General features: G+C 41.3%; 1 protein-coding gene across 1 annotated transcript; it reads left to right on the top strand.

Annotated features, from left to right (window-relative positions):
- Positions 1-10,776: 10,776 nt before the first annotated feature.
- LOC121288818 (transmembrane protein 179-like) lies at positions 10,777-21,061 on the top strand. Its single transcript, XM_041207568.1, has 4 exons — positions 10,777-11,096; positions 16,198-16,335; positions 17,622-17,700; positions 17,799-21,061. The coding sequence occupies exons 1-4, from the start codon at positions 10,777-10,779 to the stop codon at positions 17,967-17,969; spliced, it is 708 nt and encodes a 235-aa protein (XP_041063502.1). The 3' UTR covers positions 17,970-21,061.
- The last annotated feature ends 5,480 nt before the right edge of the window (positions 21,062-26,541 follow it).

Here is a 26,541-nt window from a genome sequence, read left to right on the forward strand (position 1 = left end):
ATTTTGAACAGTCTGGTTCAGCCTCAGATGTAAGCAGGGAAGGGAATGGAATTAAAAACAAAAAACTGCGGATGCTGGAAATCCAAAACAAAAACAGAATTACCTGGAAAAACTCAGCAGGTCTGGCAGCATTGGCGGAGAAGAAAAGAGTTTCGAGTCCTCATGACCCTTCGACAGAACTGGAATTGATGGCTAGGGAATGGAATGCGTGGTAGGGGCCCACAGACAATAGTTTTGGTCTTCACAATATTTCTTCTCACCCAATAATAGATGTCAAACAAGGAGTGTGACAAATTAGATGCATTGGTTACATCCATTCCTCCCCACCTACCAATCACAAACTCCTGGGTAAGCAAAAAAAGAGAAACAAAATCTTAGGCCAATTTGAGAAAAAATGCTGAAAAAATTCTGACCATACGCTTGTACTCATTGGCCTAGATTGCTCCTGGTTCAAAACACCCCAACGTTAAAAGCTTCATCTTTATGTTCAAATTCCTTCATGACCTCACGTTTCTTTGAAACCTCCTCTAGCTCTACAACTCCTTAAGAGCTCTATGCTCCTTCAGTTCTAGCCTCTTATGCATCTTGATTTCCTTCGCTCCCCTAATAGCGGCTTTGCCTTCTCCTGTCCAGGCTTACACTCTTGAATTTCCTGTCTAAATCTCTTTTCACATGCTCCTTATTACCTACCACTTTAACCAAGGTTTTGGCCACCTGTCCTATCATCTCCTTATGTGACTCGGTGCCAAATTTTGTCTGACAATGCTCCTATGAAGTGCCTTGGGATGTTTTACATTAAAGGCACAATATAGATGTAAGTTGTTTATGATGTGCATAACTTGAAATGGCACTGTAGAGGGGACTGAACATTGTTTTCATTTGTTTGTAAATCTCTTAATTTCTGCCATGAACAGAGAGAGAAGCAACCTCAAAGATCTAAGTGCCAATCAGGTTTTTTAAACCAGAAAGCTGTGCAGACATGGCCAATGTCAGGTCCAGTGAAAGTTGCAGTCATTGAGGCCATGCAATGACTGAAAGAAGCTTGAAGTTCTAGGGATTAGTTAAGAGTTTTTTTTATTAGACAAAGATAAATTGTACTGATTGAACTGGGTAACTCTGATCATAACTGTTGGTCTGGATAATTGTTTGCTATGAAATAACACCATGGAATGGTTTTTGTTTGACCAAGAGTTTTCTGAACCTATTTTTAGAGATAGCGTTAAATGTATAAAATATACTAACATTCAGCTCACATCACAAAGGATATTGTTACTGTCCAATATCCAACTATGCAATGCACAATCCAAGAATGTATTTTTAAAAATTATTCATTCATGGGAAGTGGGCATCGCTGGCAGGCTAGCATTTATCGTCCATCATTAACTGCCTTTGAGAAGGAGGTGGTGTGATGTAGGTACACCCACAGTTCTGTTTGGGAGGGAGTTCCAGGATTTTGACCCAGCAACAATAATGGAACAGCGATATATTTCCATGTCAGAATGTTGTGTGACTTGGAGGGGAACTTCCATGTGTCTGTTGCTCTTACTCTAGGTGGTAGAGCTCACGGGTTTGGAAGGTGCTGCTGCAGGAGCCTTTGCAAGTTGCTGAAGAGCATCTTATAGATGATACACACTGCTATCACTTTGTGTCAGTGGTGGAGAAAGTGAATGTTTAAGGTGAGGGATGAATTGCCAATTAAGTGCTTTTCTCCTTGCTGATATCCAAATGCTTCTGCTTTAGTTGTGTTGGCAACACAGACTAATATCTGTATTTCACCAACATTTATATGGATAGTTCTAGCTAAATCAGATATGACCTGCTGAAATGGTGGTCCTGATGATGAAAACTTTAAAATGGAAATAACCTAAAGATGAGTCTTGATGATTTCAAGTGATGGGGCTGTGACTATTTCCTTCGGCAGCTTGTTCTACTGTGGGATTGTCCTTGGGAAGAAAGATTGTTGATGCATTGTCTTGGAAACAAATGGTATTTGTAGTTTGTGTGAATGGCTACCTCGTGTTTTGTCATTATTGGAGAGCATTAAGTACTTGTTTCTGTCAATTCCCACTAGTCCATTCCATATTTTATCAAACATGGTCAGACTATTTTTCTCTCTCCTTTGCTGTAGTGATTCCCATTCCTATTCTTTGATCAAAGGTGTAACACTAGTGTATTCCCCATACTGATTCATGCAGAATCATGCAGCACATCTTTGGATCGCTTCAATCTTAATTATATCCCTTCCCATGTAAGGATCCCATTGTTAGACTTCACCTCTTTGACACATTTGATAATTGTAATTGATAAGGTTTATGTTATCAAATTGTACTGTACATAGGCTTAGTGATGAAAAGTCTCAATTTGTGCATAGGGAGTGCCATGAAGGGTCACCATACTAATTCCTGGAATGGCTTGACTGTCCTATGAGGAAACTTTGAGCAGACTGGGCCTGTATTCTCTAGAGTTTAGAAGAATGAGAGGTGATATCTTTGAATTTTACAAAATTCTTAAAGGGCTAGACTGGGTAGATGCAGAAAGGATCATTCCCTTGGCTGAGGTGTATAGAACCAGGGGTCATAGACTTATAATAGAGGGTAAGCCATTTTGGACTGAGATGAGGAAGAATTTCTTCACTCAGAAATCACAGAATTTTAATGGCACAGAAGGAGGCCATTCAGCCCATCGAGCCTGCACTGACTCCCCAAATGAGCATTATAACCTAGTGCTATTGCCTTGCCTTTTCCCTGCACCCCTGCACATTATTTCTATTCAAATAGAGGGTAGAGAACTTTGGAATTTTCTATCCCAGAGGGCTGGGGAAGCTCAGTCTTAAGTATGTTCAAGACAGAGATTGATAAGTTTCCAGATAATAATGACATCAAGGAATATGGGGATAGCGTGGGAAATGGCGCTGAGGTAGATGGTCAGCCATGATCTGGTTGAATGGCAAAGCAGGTTTGAGTAGCTGAATGACATACTCCTGCTCCTATGTCCCTTTGTTATTGGAATGTTGCTAAGCAGTGTTTAAGTTGGCATCTCTTTAAGTGCCAAAATACTGTAATGTAGCTTTGGGCAGGATATTGAGGTCGGGGGGGGGGGGGCCCGCTCGTCGACGTGGAATGACGTCGGGCGGAACTCCTGACGTCACCCCATGTCATTTCAGTTTTCAGGTCTGGGGGGGGGGGGGGGGGGGGTGGGTGGTGTGGGTGGCACAGCCGAATCAGCTGTGTGCCCACCGACCTGTCAATGGCCAATTCAAAATGTAATTGAGCTCATTAAAGGACCTGCCTATCCAACCTTAAGGTTGGCGTGTAGGCCGGGAGCCCTGGTGGGCTTCAGAAGAAACATGAAACCTCATCCATGGGCGGGATGAGGTTTGATGTAGATTTTTAAAAATTTAATAAAAGTTTAATTAAAAGTGATGGACATGTCCCAACTCATGTGACAGTGTCACATGAGGGGACATTGCAGGGAAATTTTATTTTTCTGTATTTACCATTTTTGAATTTGGTGCTGAACTCCAAGGCAGCACTTAGCCTCAGAGAGATGAGTGCGCTCTTTCACATGCATGTGCGAAAGAGCGCACTCTTGGCTTAGGGAATCCACACCCCCCCCCAGCGCACAGAGAGTGCATAGTGCTTCCTGGCAGACGTCACACTGGGCGGGAATTGGACAGCCCACGTAAAATGGCGGCGCGCCCCTGATCAGGGGTGCTGATCAGAGGTGCACCCGCTCCTGAACTTGCCCCTCAATGGGGGAAAAATTCTGCCCAAAAAGAAAGAACATGTGGATTTATAGCTGGGGCACTTTTGCACATTTGGGCTCCAGTGAGTCTAGCATTAGCAGTAAACAGAAGCCAAAACCAGGATGCTGATTGCCTAGAAGGATGGCCTGAGGGCTACAATTGTAAATAAAGGGTAGAAGTTAAGGTTAGTTTATTGTAGGAAAGCCAGAAGCACTTTTCCTATTGGTCAAGAATTACAAACATTTGGTTGTTTATTAGTTGTAGTGACACAGGTGCATAGCTTGGGCGGAATGTTGCAAAAGCTGCCTGCAGAAAGGTTTTAAAAAGACAATACTTACCAAGTGTCTTTGCACTTGGCAGGGGATAGCATTTGTCAGGGGACACTTGCTAAGGGGGCTGATGCCAGGAGAGAAAGTTAGGAGTTACTAGTAGGGCACTTGCTAGGAAGTTAGCATTTGTGATAGGTAATTTTCATATGTTGAGGAATGCTGTAAGAATCCAGAAATGACTAATTTAATTGTCTGGCAGCATCGGCGGAGAAGAAAAGAGTTGACGTTTCGAGTCCTCATGACCCTTCAACAGAACTAGGTGAATCCAAGGACGGGGTGAAATATAAGCTGGTTTAAGATGGGGCGGGGGGGGGGTGCAGAAGTGGAGGGGAGTGGTGTGGTTGTAGGGACAAGCAAACAGTGATAGAAGCAGATCACCAAAAGATGTCACAGACAAAAGAACAAAAGAACACATAGGTGTTGAAGTTGGTGATATTATCTAAACGAATGTGCTAATTAAGAATGGATGGTAGGGCACTCAAGGTATAGCTGTAGTGCGGGTGGGGGGAGCATAAAAGATTTAAAAATATTTAAAAATAATGGAAATAGGTGGGAAAAGAAAAATCTATATAATTTATTGGAAAAAACAAAAGGAAGGGGGAAGAAACAGAAAGGGGGTGGGGATGGAGGAGGGAGCTCAAGACCTAAGTTGTTGAATTCAGTATTCAGTCCAGAAGGCTGTAAAGTGCCTAGTCGGAAGATGAGGTGCTGTTCCTCCACTTTGCGTTGGGCTTCACTGGAACAATGCAGCAAGCCAAGGACAGACATGTGGGCAAGAGAGCAGGGTGGAGTGTTAAAATGGCAAGCGACAGGGAGGTTTGGGTCATTCTTGCGGACAGACCGCAGGTGTTCTGCAAAGCGGTCGCCCAGTTTACGTTTGGTCTCTCCAATGTATAGGAGACCGCATTGGGAGCAACGAATACAATAGACTAAGTTGGGGGAAATGCAAGTGAAATGCTGCTTCACTTGAAAGGAGTGTTTGGGTCCTTGGACGGTGAGGAGAGAGGAAGTGAAGGGGCAGGTCTTTTGCGTGGGCATGGGGAGGTGCCATAGGTTGAGGAGTAGGGGGTGATGGAGGAGTGGACCAGGGTGTCCTGGAGGGAACAATCCCTACGGAATGCCGACAAGGGGGGTGAAGGGAAGACGTGTTTGGTAGTGGCATCATGCTGGAGTTGGCGGAAATGGCGGAGGATGATCCTTTGAATGCGGAGGCAGGTGGGGTGATAAGTGAGGACAAGGGGGACCCTATCATGTTTCTGGGTGGGAGGAGAAGGCGTGAGGGCGGATGCACGGGAGATGGGCCGGACACGGTTGAGGGCCCTGTCAACGACCATGGGTGGAAAACCTCAGTTAAGGAAGAAGGAGGACATGTCAGAGGAACTGTTTTTGAAGGTAGCATCATCGGAACAGATGCGACGGAGGCGAAGGAACTGAGAGAATGGGATGGAGTCCTTACAGGAAGCGGGGTGTGAGGAGCTGTAGTCGAGGTAGCTGTGGGAGTCGGTAGGCTTGTAATGGATATTGGTGGACAGTCTATCATCAGAGATTGAGACAGAGAGGTCAAGGAACGGAAGGGAAGTGTCAGAGATGGACCATGTGAAAATGATGGAGGGGTGGAAATTGGAAGCAAAATTAATAAATTTTTCCAAGTCCCGACGAGAGCATAAAGCAGCACCGAAGTAATCATCGATGTACCGGAGAAAGATTTGTGGAAGGGGGCCAGAGTAGGACTGGAACAAGGAATGTTCCACATACCCCATAAAGAGACAGGAATAGCTGGGGCCCATGCGGGTACCCATAGCCACACCTTTTATTTGGAGGAAGTGAGAGGAGTTGAAGGAGAAATTGTTCAGTGTGAGAACAAGTTCAGCCAGGTGGAGGAGAGTAGTGGTGGATGGGGATTGTTCGGGCCTCTGTTCGAGGAAGAAGCTAAGGACCCTCAGACCATCCCGGTGGGGGATGGAGGTGTAGGGGGATTGGACGTCCATGTTGACGAGGAAGCGGTTGGGGCCAGGGAACTGGAAATTGTTGATGTGACGTAAGGTGTCAGAGGAATCACGGATGTAGGTAGGAAGGTACTGGACAAGGGGAGAGAGAAGGGAGTCAAGATAACAAGAAATGAGTTCTGTGGGGCAGGAGCAAGCTGACACGATCGGTCTACCGAGACAGTTCTGTTTGTGGATTTTGGGTAGGAGGTAGAAGCGGGCCGTCCAAGGTTGGGCGACTATCAGGTTGGAAGCTGTGGGAGGAAGATCCCCAGAGGAGATGAGGTCAGTGACAGTCCTGGAAACAATGGCTTGATGTAGTCCGATCGTGTCAGCTTGCTCCTGCCCCACGGAACTCATTTCTCGTTATCTTGACTGTCCACAAAAATGAAAGTGAGAGTGACTGCCCTTGACTGTAAAGCAGCTAAAAAAAGTTTGAATTTTCCAAGCAGAAAATGAGAAGGTCTTTTAAAGTAATGAATATATACCTCCACCATTCATGAGCTGTATCAGAAAGTTCTTTAAACAGAAATCATATACTCCTGTTACGATCCTGAAAGGGACCTTTAATGTTTAAAGAAGAAATCTGAACGCCCAGCAGTTAACCAACAGAATGACACCACAAGATTTCATATTTTTAAATGAAAACAAACTTTATTGTATATAAAGAGAAATTAACCAAGTAAGCACTATTAACACTATAGTTGATCACTTTTTTTACTATGAATACAGTTTTACTTCTTACCTCCCCGCAAGAATTCCCTTATACATTACACCAATCTTGAAGGGGCATTCACTTCTCTAGGGACCAACCCAAAGGTGTGCCACAGCCCTCCGGAATTAACTTTAATACTCCTCAGTGTTACAGATATCATCTGAGGTAAGATTCAATGGGAGTCCTTCCCATTAGCTTTTTTCGGCTATGTGACCCTCCACCTTTTCATTACAGATCACATGACTACTTCAGTTCCTTGTTTGGATTGCTGGCAGATACCCAACTACATACCCATAACTTTCCAAGCTAACTCTATTGATTGCTTTCTACCAAAAGGCTCTATGAGGACCACTGTAGATTTCTTTCACTAGTTGCTAGCTAGCGCAAATCTTCCAGCTGGCTTTTCAAGGAATTTAAACTGAGATATCAATTGTCGTTAATTTTTCACTGCCCGTTCAACTTAATGGTTGGCGGGCAGGCAAAAAGGATTTTTTGGGAAACCTCATCCATCGGCAGGATGAGGTTGCTAAAAGCAAATGCAAACAAAATAAAAACTTTATTTTTAAATTAAAAACATGTCCCTGCTCATGTGACAGTCACATGAGGGGACATGTTTCATTACATTTTTCTGTGCTTTATTAATTGTTTCAATATCGTCTTCATCTCATTGAGTCAGCTCCATGCCTCAGGGAGATTATTCAGTGCTCTCTCGCACGCATGCGCGAAGTTCACACTAGGCCTACTCGCCCTCCTCCCCCCGCTCACATAGGCAGTGCTCAGCGCTGCTGCTTGCGTATCATGCTGGGCGGCCTTAATTGGCCCACCAGTGTGAAATCACTGTGTGCTGTTGATCGTGGGTGGCGGTCAGCTTCCCGACTGCCCTGCCCACTGATCCTACATGCCAAGGGAAAAGTTCTGCCCATAAGATGCTTAGGAGACTTGACAGGATAGATGCTAAGAGGTTGTTTTCCCTTGTGGGAGAGTCTTGGACCAGAAGGCATAATCTCAGAGCAAGGGGTCGCCCATTTGAAACAGAGATGAAGAATTTCATCTCTCAGAGGGTAGTTAATCTGTGGAATTCTTTACTGCAGAGGGATGTAGAAGCTGGGGCATTAAATATATTCAAGGCACAGATAGACAGATTTTTAATCAGTAAGGGATCAAGGGTTATGGGGAAAAGGCAGGAAAGTGGAGTTATGAGATCAGCCATGATCTCATTGGTGGAACAGACTCCAGGGCTGAATGGTCTATTTCTGTTCCTACATCTTATGGTCTTATAAGTTAAACAAAAGGACTTTCCACCCCCCACAGCCTATCTTTATGACAATGTGGCATGCTCTAGGGTGGTCTCAAACAGAAATGTTTAATTATTTTAACTTCAACACAACTCTTTGATTCTGTAATCCATATGAATAATTTATATTTCTAATGGATGTAATTGTCCTCTCTCCAAACTCCCTGGGTCCACACAATGGTCCAGGGATGGGTCACTCATTGTTTAAGTTTTTTTTAATGACGACATTGCTCTACGGATTGTCAGAAGACCCAAGTCTCTCCACCATGTCAAGGTGGCAAACCAGGGAGAAGGATAATACCTGGACTCCAAGCGTTAAGCATGAGGAGAGGTTAAACAAGCTTGGTTTTCATTGCCTGGAATTTAGAAGGGTAGCAGGTGAATTAATAAAGTATGCAGGATATTAAAGGGGAACAGATAGGGTGGAGTGGAAGAAACTCTGCCAACTGGGCAGTCACGGACTAGTGAGCATAGTCTAAAAATTGGAGCCAGGTCTTTCTACACATGAAAGGTGCTGCAAACAACAATTGATGCTAGATCAATTGTTAATGTTAAATTTTTAAAAATATTGCATTTATAGCAGGTTTGAGGGGCTGAATGGCCTACTCCCACTCATATGTTCCTATGTGCAAGTTTATATGCATTTATTTCCATGTATTTTCTTGCAATTGATATTGGTAAGATTTTTGTTGACAAAAGTTATTAACATACAAACATACAAATTAGGAGCAGGAGTAGGCCACTCGGCACCTCGACCCAGCTCCACCATTCAATAAGATTATGGCTAACCTCAATTCGACATTCCCACCTATCCCCAATAACCTTTCACCCCTTTGCATATCAAGAGTCTATCCTTGAGGCACTTCTGTCTTAAAAATATTCAAAGACTCTACTTCCACCACCTTTTGTGGAAGAGAGTTCCAAAGACTCATAACCCCCAGAGAAAGAAATTCTCCTCATCTCTGTCTTAAATGGACAGCCCTTTATTTTTAAATAGTTCTAGATTCTAGTTTTAGATTCTCCCATAAGAGGATACATCCTTTCCACCATGTCAAGTCCCCTCAGGACCTTATATGTTTCAATCAAGTCACCTCTTACTCTTCTTAACTCCAGTGGATGCAAACCTACCCTGTCCAACTTTTCCTCATAAGACAACCTGCCCATTCCAGCTATTAGTCTAGTAAACCTTCTCTGAACTGCTTCCAATGCATTTACATCCTTCTTTAAATAAGATGACCAATACTGTACACAGTACTCCCCACCAAGTACTCCAGATGTGGTCTCACCGATGCCCTGTATAACTGAAGCATAACTTCCCCACTTTTGTATTCATTTCCCCTCACAATAAACGATAACATTCTATTAGCTTTCCTAATTATTTGCTGCACCTGCATACTAACCTTTTGCGATTCATGCACTAGGACACACAGATCCCTCTGCATCTCAGAGATTTGCAATCTCTCACCATTTAGATAATATGCTTCTTTATTATTCTTCCTGCCAAAATGGACAATTTCACATTCTCCCACATTATACTCCATTTGCCAGATCTTTTCCCACTCATTTAACCTATCTATATCCCTTTGTAGCCTCCTAATGTCTGCCTCACAACTTACTTTCCTACCTATCTTTGCATCATCAGCAAATTTAACAACCATACCTTCGGTCCCTTCATCCAAGTCATTTAAATAAATTGTAAAAAGTTGAGGCCCCAGCACTGATCCCTGTGGCACACCACTCATTACTTTTTGCTAACCAGAAAATGACTCATTTACACCTATTCTCTGTTTCCTGTTAGCTAGCCAATCTTCTATCCATGCCAATATGTTACCCCCTATACCACGAGCTTTTATTTCCCACAATAACCTTTGATGTTATGAAGGGATCTGGAACAAAGGCGGGTATAAGGAGCTAGACTGTAGATCAGCCATTGGTTGGTTGGTAGAAAGGGCTCGAAGGAATTAATGGCCTCTTCCTGTTGCTATGCGTTGCACCTTTAAATGAAGGGCTGAAAAGCCTCCTCCTGTTACTATGCACTGTGTGCCTTTAACTGAACCATAGAGTTATACACCACAGAAACAGGCCCAAAACAAAAACAAAAATTGCTGGAAAAACTCAGCAGGTCTGACAGCATCTGTGGAGAGGAAGACAGAGTCCAGATGACTCTTCTTCAGTACTAAAGAGAGATAGAAATGTGGTGAAATATATACTGTATAAGGCGGGGGGAGGGGGAGGTGGTGGGACAGGTGAAGCTGGATAGAAGGCCAGTAATAGGTGGAGGCAAAGGAGAGATTGCAAAAGATGTCATAAACAAAAGGTCGAAGGATCAGAAACAGGCCCATCATGCTCAGGCCAGCCATCAAGCACCTATCTATTCTAATCCCATTTCCCAGCACAAGACCTGTAGCCCTGTAGGGGCTGAATGGCCTCCTGTTGCTATGCACTGCGCATTAAAATGAGAGGCTAACTAGCCTCCTCCTGTAGCTATGCGCTGCGCCTTTAAGTGAGGCTCCGCCCCCTTTTAACCGCCTCTATTTGAATGGCTCGAGCGGCTCTCGGCGCCAGCAGTAAGTGTTGGGCTTGTGAAACGAGGGTCTCCAAGAGTGAGAGAAGTGGTGGTGGTGGTGGTGAAAACAAAATAGAAGCGGCCAGAGAGCGGGCTCCTCGTCTAATTTTAAACTTAACACGCGGAAAGCTGTTTTTCGACGATGGGGATCAGCAACCGGCTCCTGTTCTGTCAGTGCACCGCCTACCTGCTGGCCTTCGTGCTGGCGCTGTTCGCCGCCGTGCCGCTGGGTCAGGACCAGCACCAGCTGCGGGGGCGCTGCCTGCTCTACGGAGCGGGGCGCTGGCAGCGCCCGAACGGCAGCTGGAGCGCCGGCTGCGCGCAGGCGCACTGCTTCCGCCTGTTGCACTGGGGTCCGCCGTCCGCCTGCCGCTACAGCCTCTTCATAAGCATCTTCAGCTGCGCCTACTCGGCGCTGCAGGGCTTCAGGAGCACCTACCTCCTCTACAGGGGCTTCGAGGAGTAAGCCACTCGGCCACCTTTTAACTCACTTGACTTAATACACCCTGAATAAGGACTTTAGGACTGAGATGGGGGAGGAATTTCTCCACTCAGCAGGTGGAGAATTTGGGATTCTCTACCCCAGAGGCTTTCTGTGTGTTCACAAGAGATTGATAGATTGCTGAATTAGTGTGGGGAAAGTGGCCTTGAGGTAGAAGATCAGCTGTGAACCAGTTTTTTATTGCGTTGCAGGGTGTGAGCTTTACTGGCTAGGCCAGTAGTTGCCCATCCCCAATTGCCCTTGAGTAGGTGGGTGGTGAGCTGCTGCCTTGAACCGCTGCAGTCCTTGTGTTGTGGGTACACCCACAGTGCTGTTAGGAAGGGGGGTTGAATGGTGGCGTAGGCTCGGGAGGCTGAATGGCCATCTCCTGCTTTGTTTCTACCCGTGATTCGCGATATAACTTCAATTCTGACCCTGTTGCGGGTGAAGTTCCATCTTGAGTTTGGCACTGCGTTTATTTTGTAATTGCAAAACGCATTTGCTTGCAAGCAAACATTCGAACAAAGTCACCCTAAATTTGTGGGCTGCGGCTGGGATTGGTTCACTGCCCTCCACTGATCTTGCTGAAATTCTGGCAGGAGAGAGTTAGCAGTGAAATTGCTATGTGTGCAAGGGTGGTTTGGACAAAAGTTGCCTACTTAAAGTAGGGTTGCACTTGTCGGAATATTGGCGGAGTGAAATTGTGACTTGCCAGCAATTAGGGAGGGTTATGCTATGGTATTTGCTCACCAGGTTTGCAGGTTGAAGTCAAAACTGATTTTTTTTTCTTCTTTCTTGTAGGTGGGCCCTGGAGGGAGTGCAGCATAGGTTTAGAATGATACTTGGACTTCAAAGAGTTAAGTTAGGAGGAGAGATTTACACAAACTACATTTGTATTCCCTGGAATTTGGAAGTTTTAAGGGTGATTTGATTGAAGTTTCAAAATTAAGGGTACCAGATAGGGTAACTAGGGAGAAACTATTTCTCTGGTTGTGGACTTTAGGACTAGGGGGGCATAGTCTGAAAATTGGAGCCAAACCTTTGGGGAGTGAAATCATGAATCGCATCTGCACAAAGGGTGCTAAAAGTTTGGAACTCTTTTCTACAAGTTGTAATTGATGCTAGATCAATTGTTACTTTGAAAGCTGCGTCATAAGCTGTGAAAAGGTATAGGGAAAAGTAGGGTATATGGACTTAGGTTGTAGATCAGCCATAATCTCATTGAATGGTGGAACAGGTTTGTGGGGCTAAATGTTTATGCCGATGCTCCCTGATCTGATATAATAAGCGAATTGACCGGTGCTTCAAAACTAAATTGTTAGTTGCAGCTTGTCTTGAATGCATTATGGCTACATGTAGCCAAAGTATAATCTTTAAAAGTGGAAAGTTAACAGGAGTAACAGTCCTCTGGTATTTCATATGCATGTTTGACATTTTGTTGGGAATATTGTGACAGAAATAGTATTTGAGATCTGGAAGAAGACCATTTGAGGCAATTTTTGAGGTCTGCTTGAGTAGAGTTAATTTATTTTAATATAGCACATAAGTTTAATTTAAATTCAGAATCTTTATGCAGACATCAAAAGCTTATGGAAGAACTGCAGTTAGTCCATTTACTACGAAATACTGGTGATGAGTTTGGATGGTCAAGGAGAGGGAGTTTAGTTCTCGCTGAGCTTTGATCAGCATTTAGCATTGGGATTTGTTGAAGGGAAAATGCTATATATTTCAAAGAAAAAAAAACAATTATAGAAAGTAGAATGAATTTAGTTATTGTGAATTAATATTGAACTGTCTTACTTTTTAAAAAAGTTGAAATCTCACTTAATTAGTTTTGCCTTTAAGTGCTCCTGGTGACTAGAAATGGGGAAGTGAGCAGGATTAATCTTCTGGGGTATGTCAATAAATTCTAATTTCTCCACCTGAATCTGCTTGTCTTGATAATTGGCGAATAGCATGTGTTTGTGTAACTTATTGCATATTTCTAATTTAGATAAACTACACATTCATTTACATTCAGGAAACCAACTGACTTTTATACTCTAATTTAAAAACAGAAAATGCTGGAAATACTCGGTTGGTCTGGCAACCTCTGTGGAGAGACCGACCTGTGACCTTTTTTAAGAACTCAATTTCTGGTTCTGCTTAGCATTCAGTTAAAGTAGATATGCGAAAGAGTGATACTTTGCTAAACAATGATAATTGAGTAAATGAGCATGCAGTAGAAGAATATAGATTTAAATGTTTCAAATAGGGACAAGGTCTTGAAGGATGAGCCTTAAATGTATTTTTTGCTGTGCAAGAACAATTAAGCATGAATGAATACAATGGAAAATAAAATGAGTGATTCATTGGCAGTCTGTAAAATTATGAAGGTGTTTAATAGGGTAGACATAGAGAAGCTGTTGCCACTTGTCGGGGACCAAATTTAGGGGCTGTAAGTTGAAGATGAATTACTAATAAATCCAAAACGGAATTCAGGGCAAAACATCTCTAACCCAAAGCATGGTTAGAATGTAGAATTCTCTACCACAAAGTATTTGAGGTGATTGGCATGATACCTTTCAGGGGGAGGTTAGAGAAACACGAATGTGAAAAGAACAGAAGGATATACTGACTGGGTTAGTTGAAGAGGGGCAGGAGAAAGCTTGTGTGGAACATAAATACAGTATAGACCAGTTGGGCTGAATGGCCTGTTCTGAACATTGCTGAAAAAGCTTTTCATCTTGCACTCATATTGGTAATTTTGAGAGTGTCCTGATAAAGGGAAGACAGTGCTGAGTGATTGGCAAGTGGCATTGCCATGGAGAATGCACCCACTGATGGTGATGGATGTTAACTGCCAAGCATTATTCGAAATTTAAACCAGGCAGCTTAACCCTGATTGGTCAAGGCATTGCCCTGAGGAGTGAGTCAGCGAATGACTGTCACTTATTTTGTTTGGCTGAAACAGGTGCAATGTATATACATGTTCTTTCTGTCTGCAAAGAACTAGGCCCTGTGTATTAATATATGTAGCTTCCAGCACATGCAAATGTGTCACACTGAGCCGACTGACAATCTTAAATTGGTTGTCAGCATAATTCTTAGTACTTTGAGGATTATTTAGCAAATGTTGTCCAATCATGGAATCACATCTAATGTTAGACACTCTGCTCCAATGAGAGAACATTATTGGCTCCTCTTATTCCAGTTTGTACAGTTCAAAGTCATTCAGTTTGCTTCAAACCTCTTTCTAGAGCATGCTTTTCATAGGCTTGGCATAATTATTCTGAGGTTGGGCTTGTCAGAGTTTTTGTTAGGATTGTTTCTATATCTGGTCATGTAGCCAAATATCAGAAAACAGACTGGTCTATCTTCTGCTTGTAGCCAGAGTTGGAGCCAAATGGTTCTTGAATTGTTTAACATGTGTAGATGTTACATTACTTTTGTTATCTCTTAATTTGAATACAACTTAATGATAGTAACTGCCAACTGCAGTAAACCATCAATTCAGGTTGGAGATAGCAGCTTGGGTAAATGAGAAATTGTATTGCTGAGAACTTAATTTTGAGTAAATTCAAGATTCAAAGGTAGGGTAGGCAAGTTAACTGTAGAAAATAAGAGGTGACTCGATTTTGTACTCTGCAGGTTTTATGTCAGTTGTGATCAAGTTCTGGGAACTGCAAATAACTACCTACCTGTTCACCAACAGACCATAAGGGTTTGTGTGTCAGTGACCAGGCCAAGTCTCAACTGGCAATTGTCAGACATGAGATTTTTAGCTGGGTTAGAAATACTCAGTCTCTTCTTGAGCTGTGCAAACCCACTATTTTGCAATTTGATCCCATCTCCAAAATGGAGAGTCAAAAGGAAAAGAAATTCTGAGGAAAACAAGTTAGAGTAGATTAAGTAGAAGAAAATCTTGTGGAGGGGAATAGGTGAGGCTTGCAGAAGAGCATTTGCAATTTAAGCATGTTTGTGTTGCAAGGCTAATACAGCTGGAGCATTTGTAAAAACCCAGTTTTATAAATTAATGCTTAGTATCTGAGCTAAAAATTGACGATTACATTCCTGAATCTGGAATACAACCAAGTGAGTACTGATGACAGATTTAATATTTATCCTATCAGAAAGGATTAGTATGTGCTCAATGATTGTCAAATTTGTCAGGCTAAATATAACAAAACTTCTTCCTCTGAAGAGGAGACTTTAGAATTATAAAAATTTCAGTGGATTAATTAGAAGCAGAATTAAGCGAAGGATGAAAAGTAGAAATTGAAGTGCACTTGAAAGTATTTTGAAAAAAGGTCCTTTTGAAAACTAGCAGGAATCACAGATGTTAGAACTTGAAGACTGAGCAGAGTTTATTAAGTACAAGGAATGACTGAAGAAATTGAGCCAAGTGATTGTGCAAACACTAACTGGGGATTACAGAGAGCAAGCTAATGAGTTTTAATTTATGCATGACTAAGTTTGAGTTCTCAAAGTGATAGCATAGAAATAGAAAAATAGCAGGTGTTCAGATAATCTTTCCATCAAACCTCACAAATGAAAACTAAGCAAAGTTTGATTCCAATTTACTGAATCAAGAATCCAACTTGTGTAGATGTCAGTTTAGTTTGTTATGCTGGAGTCGTTTTGAGATAACATTCTAACTGGGGAAATGAGTGAGCCAGTGAATTATTTGAGCTGCTTATATACAAGGGCTGAATTTGAGGAATGGATGACAACTATTTCAAAGGAAATGAATTGGAAATAAGTCTAATTATCCATGAACTACTTGAACTGGTGGTACTCAGTGGGAAAAGTCACCCAGTTCAGATGGAATGCATCTAAGGGAAGGAAAGGTATAAATAAGAGGCTCTAGCCACAATCTTGCAATTGGATATGGGAATGATGCTAGAGGACTGAAGGGTTGCAAACATTAAGTTCTGATCAAACAAAAGAAGAAAACAGGTAACTGCCAGTCAGCCTAACTGGTGGTGGGGAAGCTTAGATTAATTAGATTTGATTATCGCTATCCAATGGGTAATACTTTTTAAATTCACATACTGATTGATGTGTGTGTCATCTTTTAAGTTGATTTTTATCTCTTTGTAGATCACCCTTTTCAGAATTTGTAAGCATGCTTCTTAGCTGCACCATTGCTTTGCTGATGCTGGTTGCCAGTGCCACAGTGAGCGATGGCCTTAATATATGGTGCAACTCAGTCACAAACAAGGGTAACATGACAATCAGGTATGAGACATATTGATGGGAATTTATATGCAGAATATGTAAGTAAGGACAGAATATGATGTATTTAAAATGGGGATTAAATTACATTTGCATACAATTAACCCCTTTGCTCTAACCCCTCTTCACCTGAAGACTACACTTGATCTTGAATCCCCATGCCCAACGCTTGGGAGATTAACTATAAATAAATACATGCAACTGAACTTCATTAAACACTTACAGTTCATGGATTGGTTGCATTCAGTATCCCAGATGACAATTTTTGTTTCTTTCCTGGTCTCTATATTGCCTGGAATGTTGCATGGTGTGTTTTGAGCACTACTTTTGGGTCACTGATCCAATGTACTGAATTTCCATGACTTCCATTAAATGCAGAAGTTGTCTGTCAGGACAGTTGCACCCAGTGAATTTAGTCTGATGGTCAAAAGACATCTTCATTCAGTTTTAGAATTGAAAGAGGTTGGTATATTGAGTTTTCCCTCCATGTGAAACAAAATTTCTACACAGAGAATCCTTTAGTTTGGCCTTATTCTCACTTTGAAGGTGAGAGAAGCAAAAAGAGGTCCCTTTATCAGCTAAACTGTTCAAAATTATCTGCTCACTCAAGTCAGAACCAAAGGTTTACGCTCCTGTGTCCAGGTTGTGCTTTGTGGAGCAAAGTCTGGCACAGTTGCCTGAGTGTTATCATTTTCAGACTTGCACTGCCACTTGGCTGTAACCATTCAATGAATATTTTAAGCACATCTGTGGCAAATAAGTGGTATTTGTATGCTTTTGTTTAACTATCCACATGGTGGTCTGGATTCAAAAATTGTAGGTGCCAACTTGAGTAACCACTTGTAGGGTTGTTCCTTAGACCAGAACCTTTTGGAGTGAGGAATTGGATTGTATAGAAATACAATTCTGCTCCCACCACAAAGAGCCCAGCCCACTCACACCCTCCCTCTTTCTCCCCTTGAGAGCTGAAGTTCACAGGCCTGGAGGTCTGATAAAGGTCTGGTTCCTGGTGGGGTATAAAATGGTTGGTCCTTGAAGGATCAAATCCATTGATCAGGGAGCAGCCTTTTCCATTCCTCCGTACCTGAGAACATTCAAAAGCTGGTCAAAATTGAACAGGGGAGCAAAGAAGATAAGTAGGATCAAATCTGTATTTTTGTTTGGAACTTTGTCCCTTAAAGTAGGGAAGTTTTGAGCTTTTTCATTGAATAGATCCCTTTTTAAACCATTGTTTTATCCCTATTCGTTTTATAAAGCTAGTTAATGTTCAATTTACTTTATTGTTACAGCTGCAGAGATGCCCAGGAAGAACCTCTTAATCTGAATGAGGTTCCTACTTTGTTTTATGATCACTTTGGTACTGCACAGGTAAGCTTTGTTCTGTAGCAGTCATGCTTTTGAAATTGATAAAGAAACTAGTGCAGTTTAACCATCAGTAACCTTTGGCTTCCTTTTTTTTTTTCCAGTTTGGCCTCTGGTGTGCTTGGATAGTGTGGATTGTATTGGCAATACTTGCTTTCTTGAAAGTTTCTCATGGTCGCAGTAAAGATGGCTTTTCTGTACAGTATAAAGAGACACTTCTAAGCCAGCAATCACAAGGATATTTTCGTGGACAAGTGGGCAGTGTGTTCATCTAATCAAATAGAATATAATTGATTGCAATTCACTAATATGAAAAGTGGGATCAACATGTGATCATACTGTAAAATGTCTTGTGACTGATTATAGTGGTTGTGACTTTTCCAACCTCCACCCCCTGCCCTGAGGATTGAATCTATCCACAGCTTAACCCTGTGCAAAATTTCCATTTACTGGCAGATATCGAGCTCTCTTTTGGTCTAATTTTATTTCTGTTCAGTAAATGGATAAATTGCCTAACACTTAATAAAGAATTCAGAATGATCCAGAGCAAATTATCAGATCAATTTCTTCTATATGCTTAATAAATGAGGTTTGAGTAGTTTTCTGTTCACTTGCAGTTCATGGCAGTGGGAAATTGTTACAGAAACCAATTTTAATGAGACACTGCTTATACAATATCTAAAATTATGGAAACTCAGCATATAGACTATTAGGGTACATAGAATGTAGTTTGAATTTTCAATTAATTTTTACTCATGTGAGTATGCTATCCCCATTGCTAATTTATTCTTTGAGGATTCATTTTTTTGGAAGATCATTTATTTAACTGGTTATTTTTGTTTTGGCATCTCTAGCTTTTGGGGTTGGAATTGATGGATTTATCTGAAAAGATGGTTTTCTGGCAGTTTGGCTACAGTTAATGTTGGAGTAATCCAAAGATCATTGACCCTTTGAAAATGTAATCAGTGTTGTGTAATAAGCATATGTTGTAACTAAGCATTCAATTTTTATGATTTAATGAAATCAGATTGTCCTAGTAGAAACCCTTCATAATGCAAAATGTGGTTGAGATCTGATCTCATTTAAGATGCCAAATTAGGTAAACTTTTAGTTCATGTTGAACTAATGAACTTTGTCAGAAAGCAGGCTTCATGCTAACTCCACTTCCAGCAAGAACATGTAAAATAATGCATGGTAAATGTTTGCAGCTTTAAAAAAAAACTATCTTGTGTACAATTTGATGACAGCGTGAAGGTATTTACAGAATGAAACAAAATGATTGGTTTGAGAAAGATGGAGACGTGATATCTGGTTAATTGTCAAAATATCAAAGTGGATCACTGAGGATGATAGAATTCAAACCTGTTCCACTGATCTGAATGCTGTTAACTGCCTTTAACTAATTTCATAGAACAATAATTAATTGTAAAATATGTCCTCCCTGCTTAACATAGCTTCATTAGGGAAGCAAGACATCTATGTACGCACATTGAGGAAAAGCAAATCTTGTTTAAACAATTGAATTTGGGGATATTCAGAATAACACTTGTATTACAAAATTTTCTGTTTTTTCTTTCAGAAACTGTTTATTACATGGAACTATGCACTTGCAGCATTGTTCACTTTAAGTGTATCTGATCTCATTATTCAGCTGGTTTTTTTCTGGTCATGGTTTTATTCATTTAGACTGCCATAAGTACTCATTCTACTGATGTCTAAATTTTTGGCCAAGTCAGTTTCTTAACTGTTGATGGGGACAGAATTTTATTGCACCTGTTACCAATCCTAGTAAATACTCTGCTTCAAACAACTTTTTCCTTCCACAGCCTAAAATCTTATTAGTGACTCATTCACATTTGCCACAGCACTGGGATCAGTTAATTTTCCCAAGTGACTTGCCAAGTTCCTCCCAAAAAGTCCATCCTTGCTCCAAGGACTGTAGCTTGTGTATTTGCTAATCTGCACTCTCTTCCAAACCTAATAGGTTTGGATGAGCTGGCAACTTGTGTATAGGAATAGAGGTGCTAGTCTGAGTTTCAGAAAATGTTCTCAAAATGCTTTTGCAACATCCTATTTAATTGCTGCAGAGAAATCAAAAGCACCATCAGTGTGTAAATTGGAATAAATAATCTTTCACCTTCTCATGAATTGTGTGAACTTCACAAAACATCTGTTTGTTGTCAGTGAAAACCAACTGATCAAACTGTGGTATTCTACACCAAATTAAAACCACCAAACATTAGACCTCCTTAAGTACAGAGTACCGAATGGCTCTTTAATGTCATCCTTCCATAGAAATGATTCAGGTGATTTTCTTCCGCTACCCTACCTTGCTGGTCATTGTGGGTATTGATCAGTATGATATGGCACTCCTCCATCAGTCACAATCTTAGCTTCTACCATTTTGTGTCCATGTTCCCATATCCTGGGAATGTGATTTTTTTTAACCATGCATATTCCACTTAGTATCTTACATGCCAAGGTTCCTCCTTTCAAAGGTCAAAGCTTAAACCACCCAAATGTATTTCTAACCCGTCCTGTGCCACCACAGATCAGCTTTGTGTTGCATCACCAGAGCATTACATTCTTCAGCATTGAATGCTTCAAACTGTTAAACTACTAGTTTGATATAGTTCAGCATTGCTTGCAATGACTGGCCATGGATAGTGCTGATTCTTGGCACTTGCACAACTCCTTCAGCACATCTAGCCAATTCTTTCAAGGCAATGGTGGCAAAATGTGGCCTGGAGGTATAGCTGGCCCACAATTGAGTATTTACAGTCTACCATTGTGCTGAGAAAAAGGACCAAAACTCTGCACAGATTGGGCCTCACTGGGGTTCATTGAGATTGTTGATGGGTACAACCATGCCAAAATGGACTGGCTTGTCCGAAAGAGTGCAGTGAGCTGGATTGGTGTAGTGTAAGCTGAACACTAATTGCATTTTGGACACAAATAGACAATCAGTGAAAGTTATGTTGTTTAACTACAGTAAAAGTTCTGCACCAGAACAAATGAAATATTTAAAGTAAACTGGTTGATAATTGTCACCACAAAAGATTTAACTGAACACCAATAAAGTAATTTACGAACTATAAAGTGCATTTTTCTCCTGTTCATATACTTTTTTTGCTATTATTGCCATACTTATTTTTTCAGAGGCACCTTGGAGCTGAATAACCTTGGCATTGTGGGCATTTTCTATTGTACTTTAACTAACAAAACATGTTATTTGCATTTAACCTATGGCCAAGCAAACAGGAATATAGGCATGGGCAGCATGGATCAAATGCAGTGATTGGTTATTCATCAGTCTGTAAATTAGTTGAATTTTATTTCAAATAAACATGAAAGCAGTATTTAATTCAATTTCTATGGGAGTCCATATTAAATTTTGAAATAAACACTGAAAAAAGCCCAAAAATCCACAGTCCAATATTAAATAAAATCAAATGACCCTGGAGGGAAGAAACCAATAATGGACTTAGAAACACTGCTTCATTCTTTCCATTCAGCGGGTTTCTTTTTTTTTAACCCAATTTTCAATATTCAGGTATAAGGTTATATTTTGAGCTGTTATACATTCACTTCTAAACACTACTCAAAATAGGATAAATTTTATTTTTTGAAATATTTTATACTTATTTATAACTGTTAAAATTGGTTTAACTGCTTGCTTTTTTTCTGCAAAATTTTACAACAGGTTGTCAAGTGACCAATTATAATTGAGCGTTAGGTAAATTTGTATCTTGTTCATTAGCACATTGATAACTCAAGTGTGGTAATGTGAAGGATTCTTTATACAAATAAATGGCATAACATTGCTGTTAAAACAATTCATTATGTATGTGTCCTGACAGATCCTGTGATACATTTATAGGTGGGATGTGACTAGTGGGGGGTACCTTTCTGCTATTGCTACTCTGTATCCTGTCCCCCAGCCAATTTCTTAACCAGGCCAATCATTTGCCTTCAATTCCAAAGACTTCAAACTTTAACTAACAGTCTCTTGAGGGACTTTATCAAATGCCTCTGGAAGACCATAGAAATGGCATTTATAGACTTTTCACTGTCCACTACTTTAGCCACCTCGTCAAAAACTAGCATCTGACAGGTCATGCCTGACTAACCCTTTACAAATCTGCTAAAAATTTAAGCTGTTCAGTCACCGCGCCTTTAATTATAGACTCTTGTATTTCCCTGATAACAGATGTTAGGCTAGCTGGTCTAGAATTCCTTGGTTTTCCCTCTTTCACCATCCTTAAATAATGGAGTGATGCACAATTTTCCAATCCTAAAATGGTTCCTGAAATCAAGAGAACTTGGGAAGATTATAATTAAGCATCTGCAGTGCTGTAGCCTAGTTCCTTTAGAAGCCTGACATGGAAACCCTTCTGTGTCATAATAACCCTGAACTCTCTTAACAAACCATATGGTCCATGGGATTTGTCACCTTTTTAATGCTATTATTTTCTTCTTTAGTTTGCTTACATTAATTTTGGTGAGTCCCTGTTCCTGATTCAGTATTTCCTTGATATGACTGGCACACTGACCTCTTCCTCTACTTTAAACACTGACACTAAAGTAATTTGGTATGCCAGCCATGTCCTTATTTTAATTGACAATCTCATTTGTGGTTTTAAGGAATCAACATTGCATCTGACCACCCTTTATCCTGATATAATAACTTTGTTTTTTCAGTTGATCTTGATATCCCTTGCAAAGTTCTGCTCATGCACTTTTTGTAGCTGACTGTTTCGTCACCCTTTTGTTACCCAGTTGCCAAAATCTGTGCATACTTTTTCTTAGTTCTAATTTGTGTCTCACCTTTTTATATTGTCCATGGCTGTCATTCCTGGCATGTAGAGCCTTGCCCTTTAGTAGTATGAACTGATTCTGTATCACATTAAGTTTCCTTTTGAATATCTTCTACTATCCAGTAACAGAATTGCTGAATTTACTGTGGGTAGTATCTCTTCACTGCATTGAAGTCAGCCTTGCCTAAATCTAGAACCTAAACTATGAACATTTGTATGAATTAGGAGCAGGAGTAGGCCATTTGGCCCCTCATATTTCTCCCTTTTAAAGCCTGAGATCAACAAAGTAAATGTGTTATGTCTGCCATTTTTTATCAGTGTTTGAATTAGAGGAAGAGGTCAGCATGCCAGACATCCCAAGGAAGCACTGAAACAGGAACAGAGACTCTCCAAAATTAATGTAAGCAAAATAACCGTAAAGAAGAAAATAACAGCATTAAAGAGTGACAAATCCCTGGCACCATATGGTTTCTTAAAATTCGGCGTGATTATGGCACAGAAGGGTTTCCAGCCCAGGCTTTTAAAGGAAGTAGGTGAAAACACTGCAGATGCCTAACTATAATCTTCCAAAGTTCTCTCAATTCAGGAACTGTTCCTTTAGTATTAGAAAACTGTACCATGGTGAGCTCAATTAAATCAGGATTAGATAAATGTTCATGTGCACATTAGGTTGTTAACTAAATCTAACTCATTACTTAATATTAAAGTGAGCTCTTGTAGATTCTAGGACATACTGTTGCTATCCCAGATACTCAAATTCACTACCTTTCTGCAGCCTGCTTCTCCAAATCTATCTGAAAGTTAAAATCCTAATTTAAACCACTCTGCCTTTACCACATGCCTGTCTAATCTGCATTTATACAGCCTACCACTTCACATGTACCTCCAGTGTTTATACACACCTCACTACAGTCTTTAACTCTTTTAATTTCTTAATTATACCCATAAACACCCCACTGCCTCTCTCCATTATCCTTTTACCATTGAAATGATTTCCATAAGACATAGGAGCAGAAATTAGGCCAATTGGCCCATCGAGTCTGCTCCGCCATTCAATCATGACTGATAAGTTTCCCAACCCCATTCTCCAGCCTTCTCCCCATAACCTTTGATCCCCTTACCAATCAAGACCCTATTTATCCCGGTCTTAAACACACTCAATGACCTGGCCTCCACAGCCTTCTGTGGCAATGAATTCCATACATTCACCACTTTCTGGCTAAAAGAGTTTCTCATCATCTCTGTTCTAAAAGGTCTTCCCTTTACTCTGAGGCTGTGCCCTGGTCCTCGTCTCTCCTACTAATGGAAACATCTTCCCCACATCCACTCTATCCAGGCCTTTCAGTATTCTGTGAGTTTCAATCAGATCCCGCCTCATCCTTCTAAACTCCGAGTATAGACCCAGAGTCCTCAATCGTTTCTCATATGTTAAGCCTGGGATCATTTTTGTGAACCTCCTCTGGACCTGCTCCAGGGCCAGCACATCCTTCCTGAGATACGGGGCCCAAAATTACTCACAATATTCTAAATGTGGTCTGACCAGAGCCTCAGCAGCACATCCCTGCCTCTATATTCTAGTCCTCTTGAAATAAATGCAAACATTGCATTTGCCTTCCTAACTACCGACTCAACCTGCAAGTTAACCTTAGGAGAATCCTGGACTAGGACTCCCAAGTCCCTTTGCACTCCAGATTTCTGAATTCTCTCCCCATTTAGAAAATAGTCTATGCCTCTATTCTTCCTACCAGAGTGCATGACCTCACACTTCCCCACGTTGTATTCCATCTGCCACTTCTTTGCCCATTCTCCTAACCTGTCCAAATCCTTCTGCAGCGTCCCTGCCTCCTCAATACTACCTGTCCCTCCACCTATTTTTGTATCATCTGCAAACTTAGCCAGGATGCCCTCAGTTCTAGATCATTAATGTATAAAGTGAAAAGTTGTCCCAACACTGACCCCTGCGGAACTCCACTAGTCACCGGCCGCCATCCTGAGAACGACCCCCTTATCCCCACTCTCTGCCTCCTGCCAGACAGCCAATCTTCTATCCATGCTAATACCTTGCCTCTAGCACCATGGGCTCTTATCTTACTAAGCAGCCTCCTGTGCGGCACCTTGTCAAAGGCATTCTGGAAGTCCAAGTAGATAACATCCATTGGCTCTCCTTTGTCTAATCTACTCGTTACCTCCTCAAAGAATTCTAACAGATTTGTCAGGCATGACTTCCCCTTGATGAAACCATGCTGACTTTGCCTGATTTCATCATGCACTTCCAAGTATTCTGAAATCTCATCCTTAATAATGGACTCTAAAATCTTACCAACGACCGAGGTCAGGCTAATCGGCCTGTAATTTCCCGTCTTTTGCCTCACTCCCTTCTTAAACAGGGGGGGTTATGTTAGCGATTTTACAGTCCTCTGGGACCCTCCCTGACTCCAGTGATTCCTGAAAGATCACCACTAACGCCTCCACTATCTCTTCAGCTATCTCCTTCAGAACTCTGGGGTGTAATCCATCTGGTCCAGGTGATTTATCCACCTTCAAACCTTTCAGTTTTCCTAGCACCTTCTCCTTGGTAATGACCACATACTCACTTCTGCCCCCTGACTCTCTTGAACTTTGGGGATGTCACTCATGTCTTCCACTGTGAAGACTGACGCAAAGTTCCTATTCAGTTCCTCTGCCATTTCTTTGTTCCCCACTACTACTACTCCAGCGTCATTTTCCAGTGACCCAATGTCCACTTTTGCTTCTCTCTTACCCTTTATATATCTAAAAAAAATTCTTGCAATCTTCTTTTATATTACTGGCTAGTTTACCCTCATATTTAATCTTCTCCCTCCTTATTTCTTTTTTAGTTGTCCTCTGTTGGTTTTTGCAGGCTTCCTAATCCCCTGGTTTCCCACTGCTCTTCGCTGCATTGTATACTTTCTCTTTAACTTTTCTGCTGTCCCTGACTTCCCTTGTCAGCCATGGTTGCCTCGTCCTCCCTTTAGTATGCTTCTTCTTCCCAAGGATGAATTTTTGCTGTGTCTCCCAAATTACTCCCAGAAACTCCTGCCATTGCTGTTCCACTGTCTTTCCTGCAAGGCTCATTTCCCAGTCAATTCTGGCCAGCTCCTCTCTCATGCCTCTGTAGTTGCCTTTATTCAACTGTAATACCGTTACATCTGATTCCAGCTTTTTCCTGTCAAATTGCAGGGTAAATTCTATCATATTATGGTCACTTCCTCCTAAGGGTTTCTTCACCTTAAGCTCCCTTATCAAATCTGCCTCATTACACATCACTAAATCTAGAATTTCCCATTCCCTAGTGGGCTCCACCACAAGCTGCTCCAAAAAGCCATCTCATAGACATTCCACAAATTCCTTTTCTTGGGATCCACTACCAACCTGATTTTCCCAGTCTACCTGCATATTGAAATCCTCCATGATCACTGTGACCTTGCCTTTCTTACACACACCAGGAGATAGAAAAGCTATCTTGTGCCCCACATCCTGACTACTGTTCGGAGGCCTGTACATAACTCCCATTATGGTTCTTTTACCTTTACGGTTCCTCAACTCTACCCACACAGGTTCTACATCATCTGACCCTACATCATTTCTAGCTATCGATTCAATTTCATTTCTTACTAACAAGGCAACCCCACCCCCTCTGTCAACCTGCCTATCTTTTCGAAAGGATGTATATCCTTGGATATTTAGCTCCCAGTCCTGATCCCCTTGCAGTCATGTATCCGTAATGCCCACCATATCATACCTGCCAATTTCAATCTGTGCCACAAGCTCATTTACCTTATTTCATATACTGTGTGCATATACAACACCTTCAGTCCTGTATTTCCCATCCCCTTTCTCACTGTCATCCCTTTATCTGATGTGCTTGAAATTAGATTCCTAGCCCTTTCCAAACACTCTGTCCTATTTTGTGTTCTGGAGACTTTAATAGCCTCTCCTGGGCTCTCCTTTCTTTTCAGTTTTTTCATAATTTTCCATGAAGTTGAATCCAACTTCCGGCTAACCTGCT

Source organism: Carcharodon carcharias, chromosome 2 (genome assembly GCF_017639515.1).
Source record: "Carcharodon carcharias isolate sCarCar2 chromosome 2, sCarCar2.pri, whole genome shotgun sequence".
In the NCBI taxonomy this organism is placed as follows: Eukaryota; Metazoa; Chordata; class Chondrichthyes; order Lamniformes; family Lamnidae; genus Carcharodon; species Carcharodon carcharias.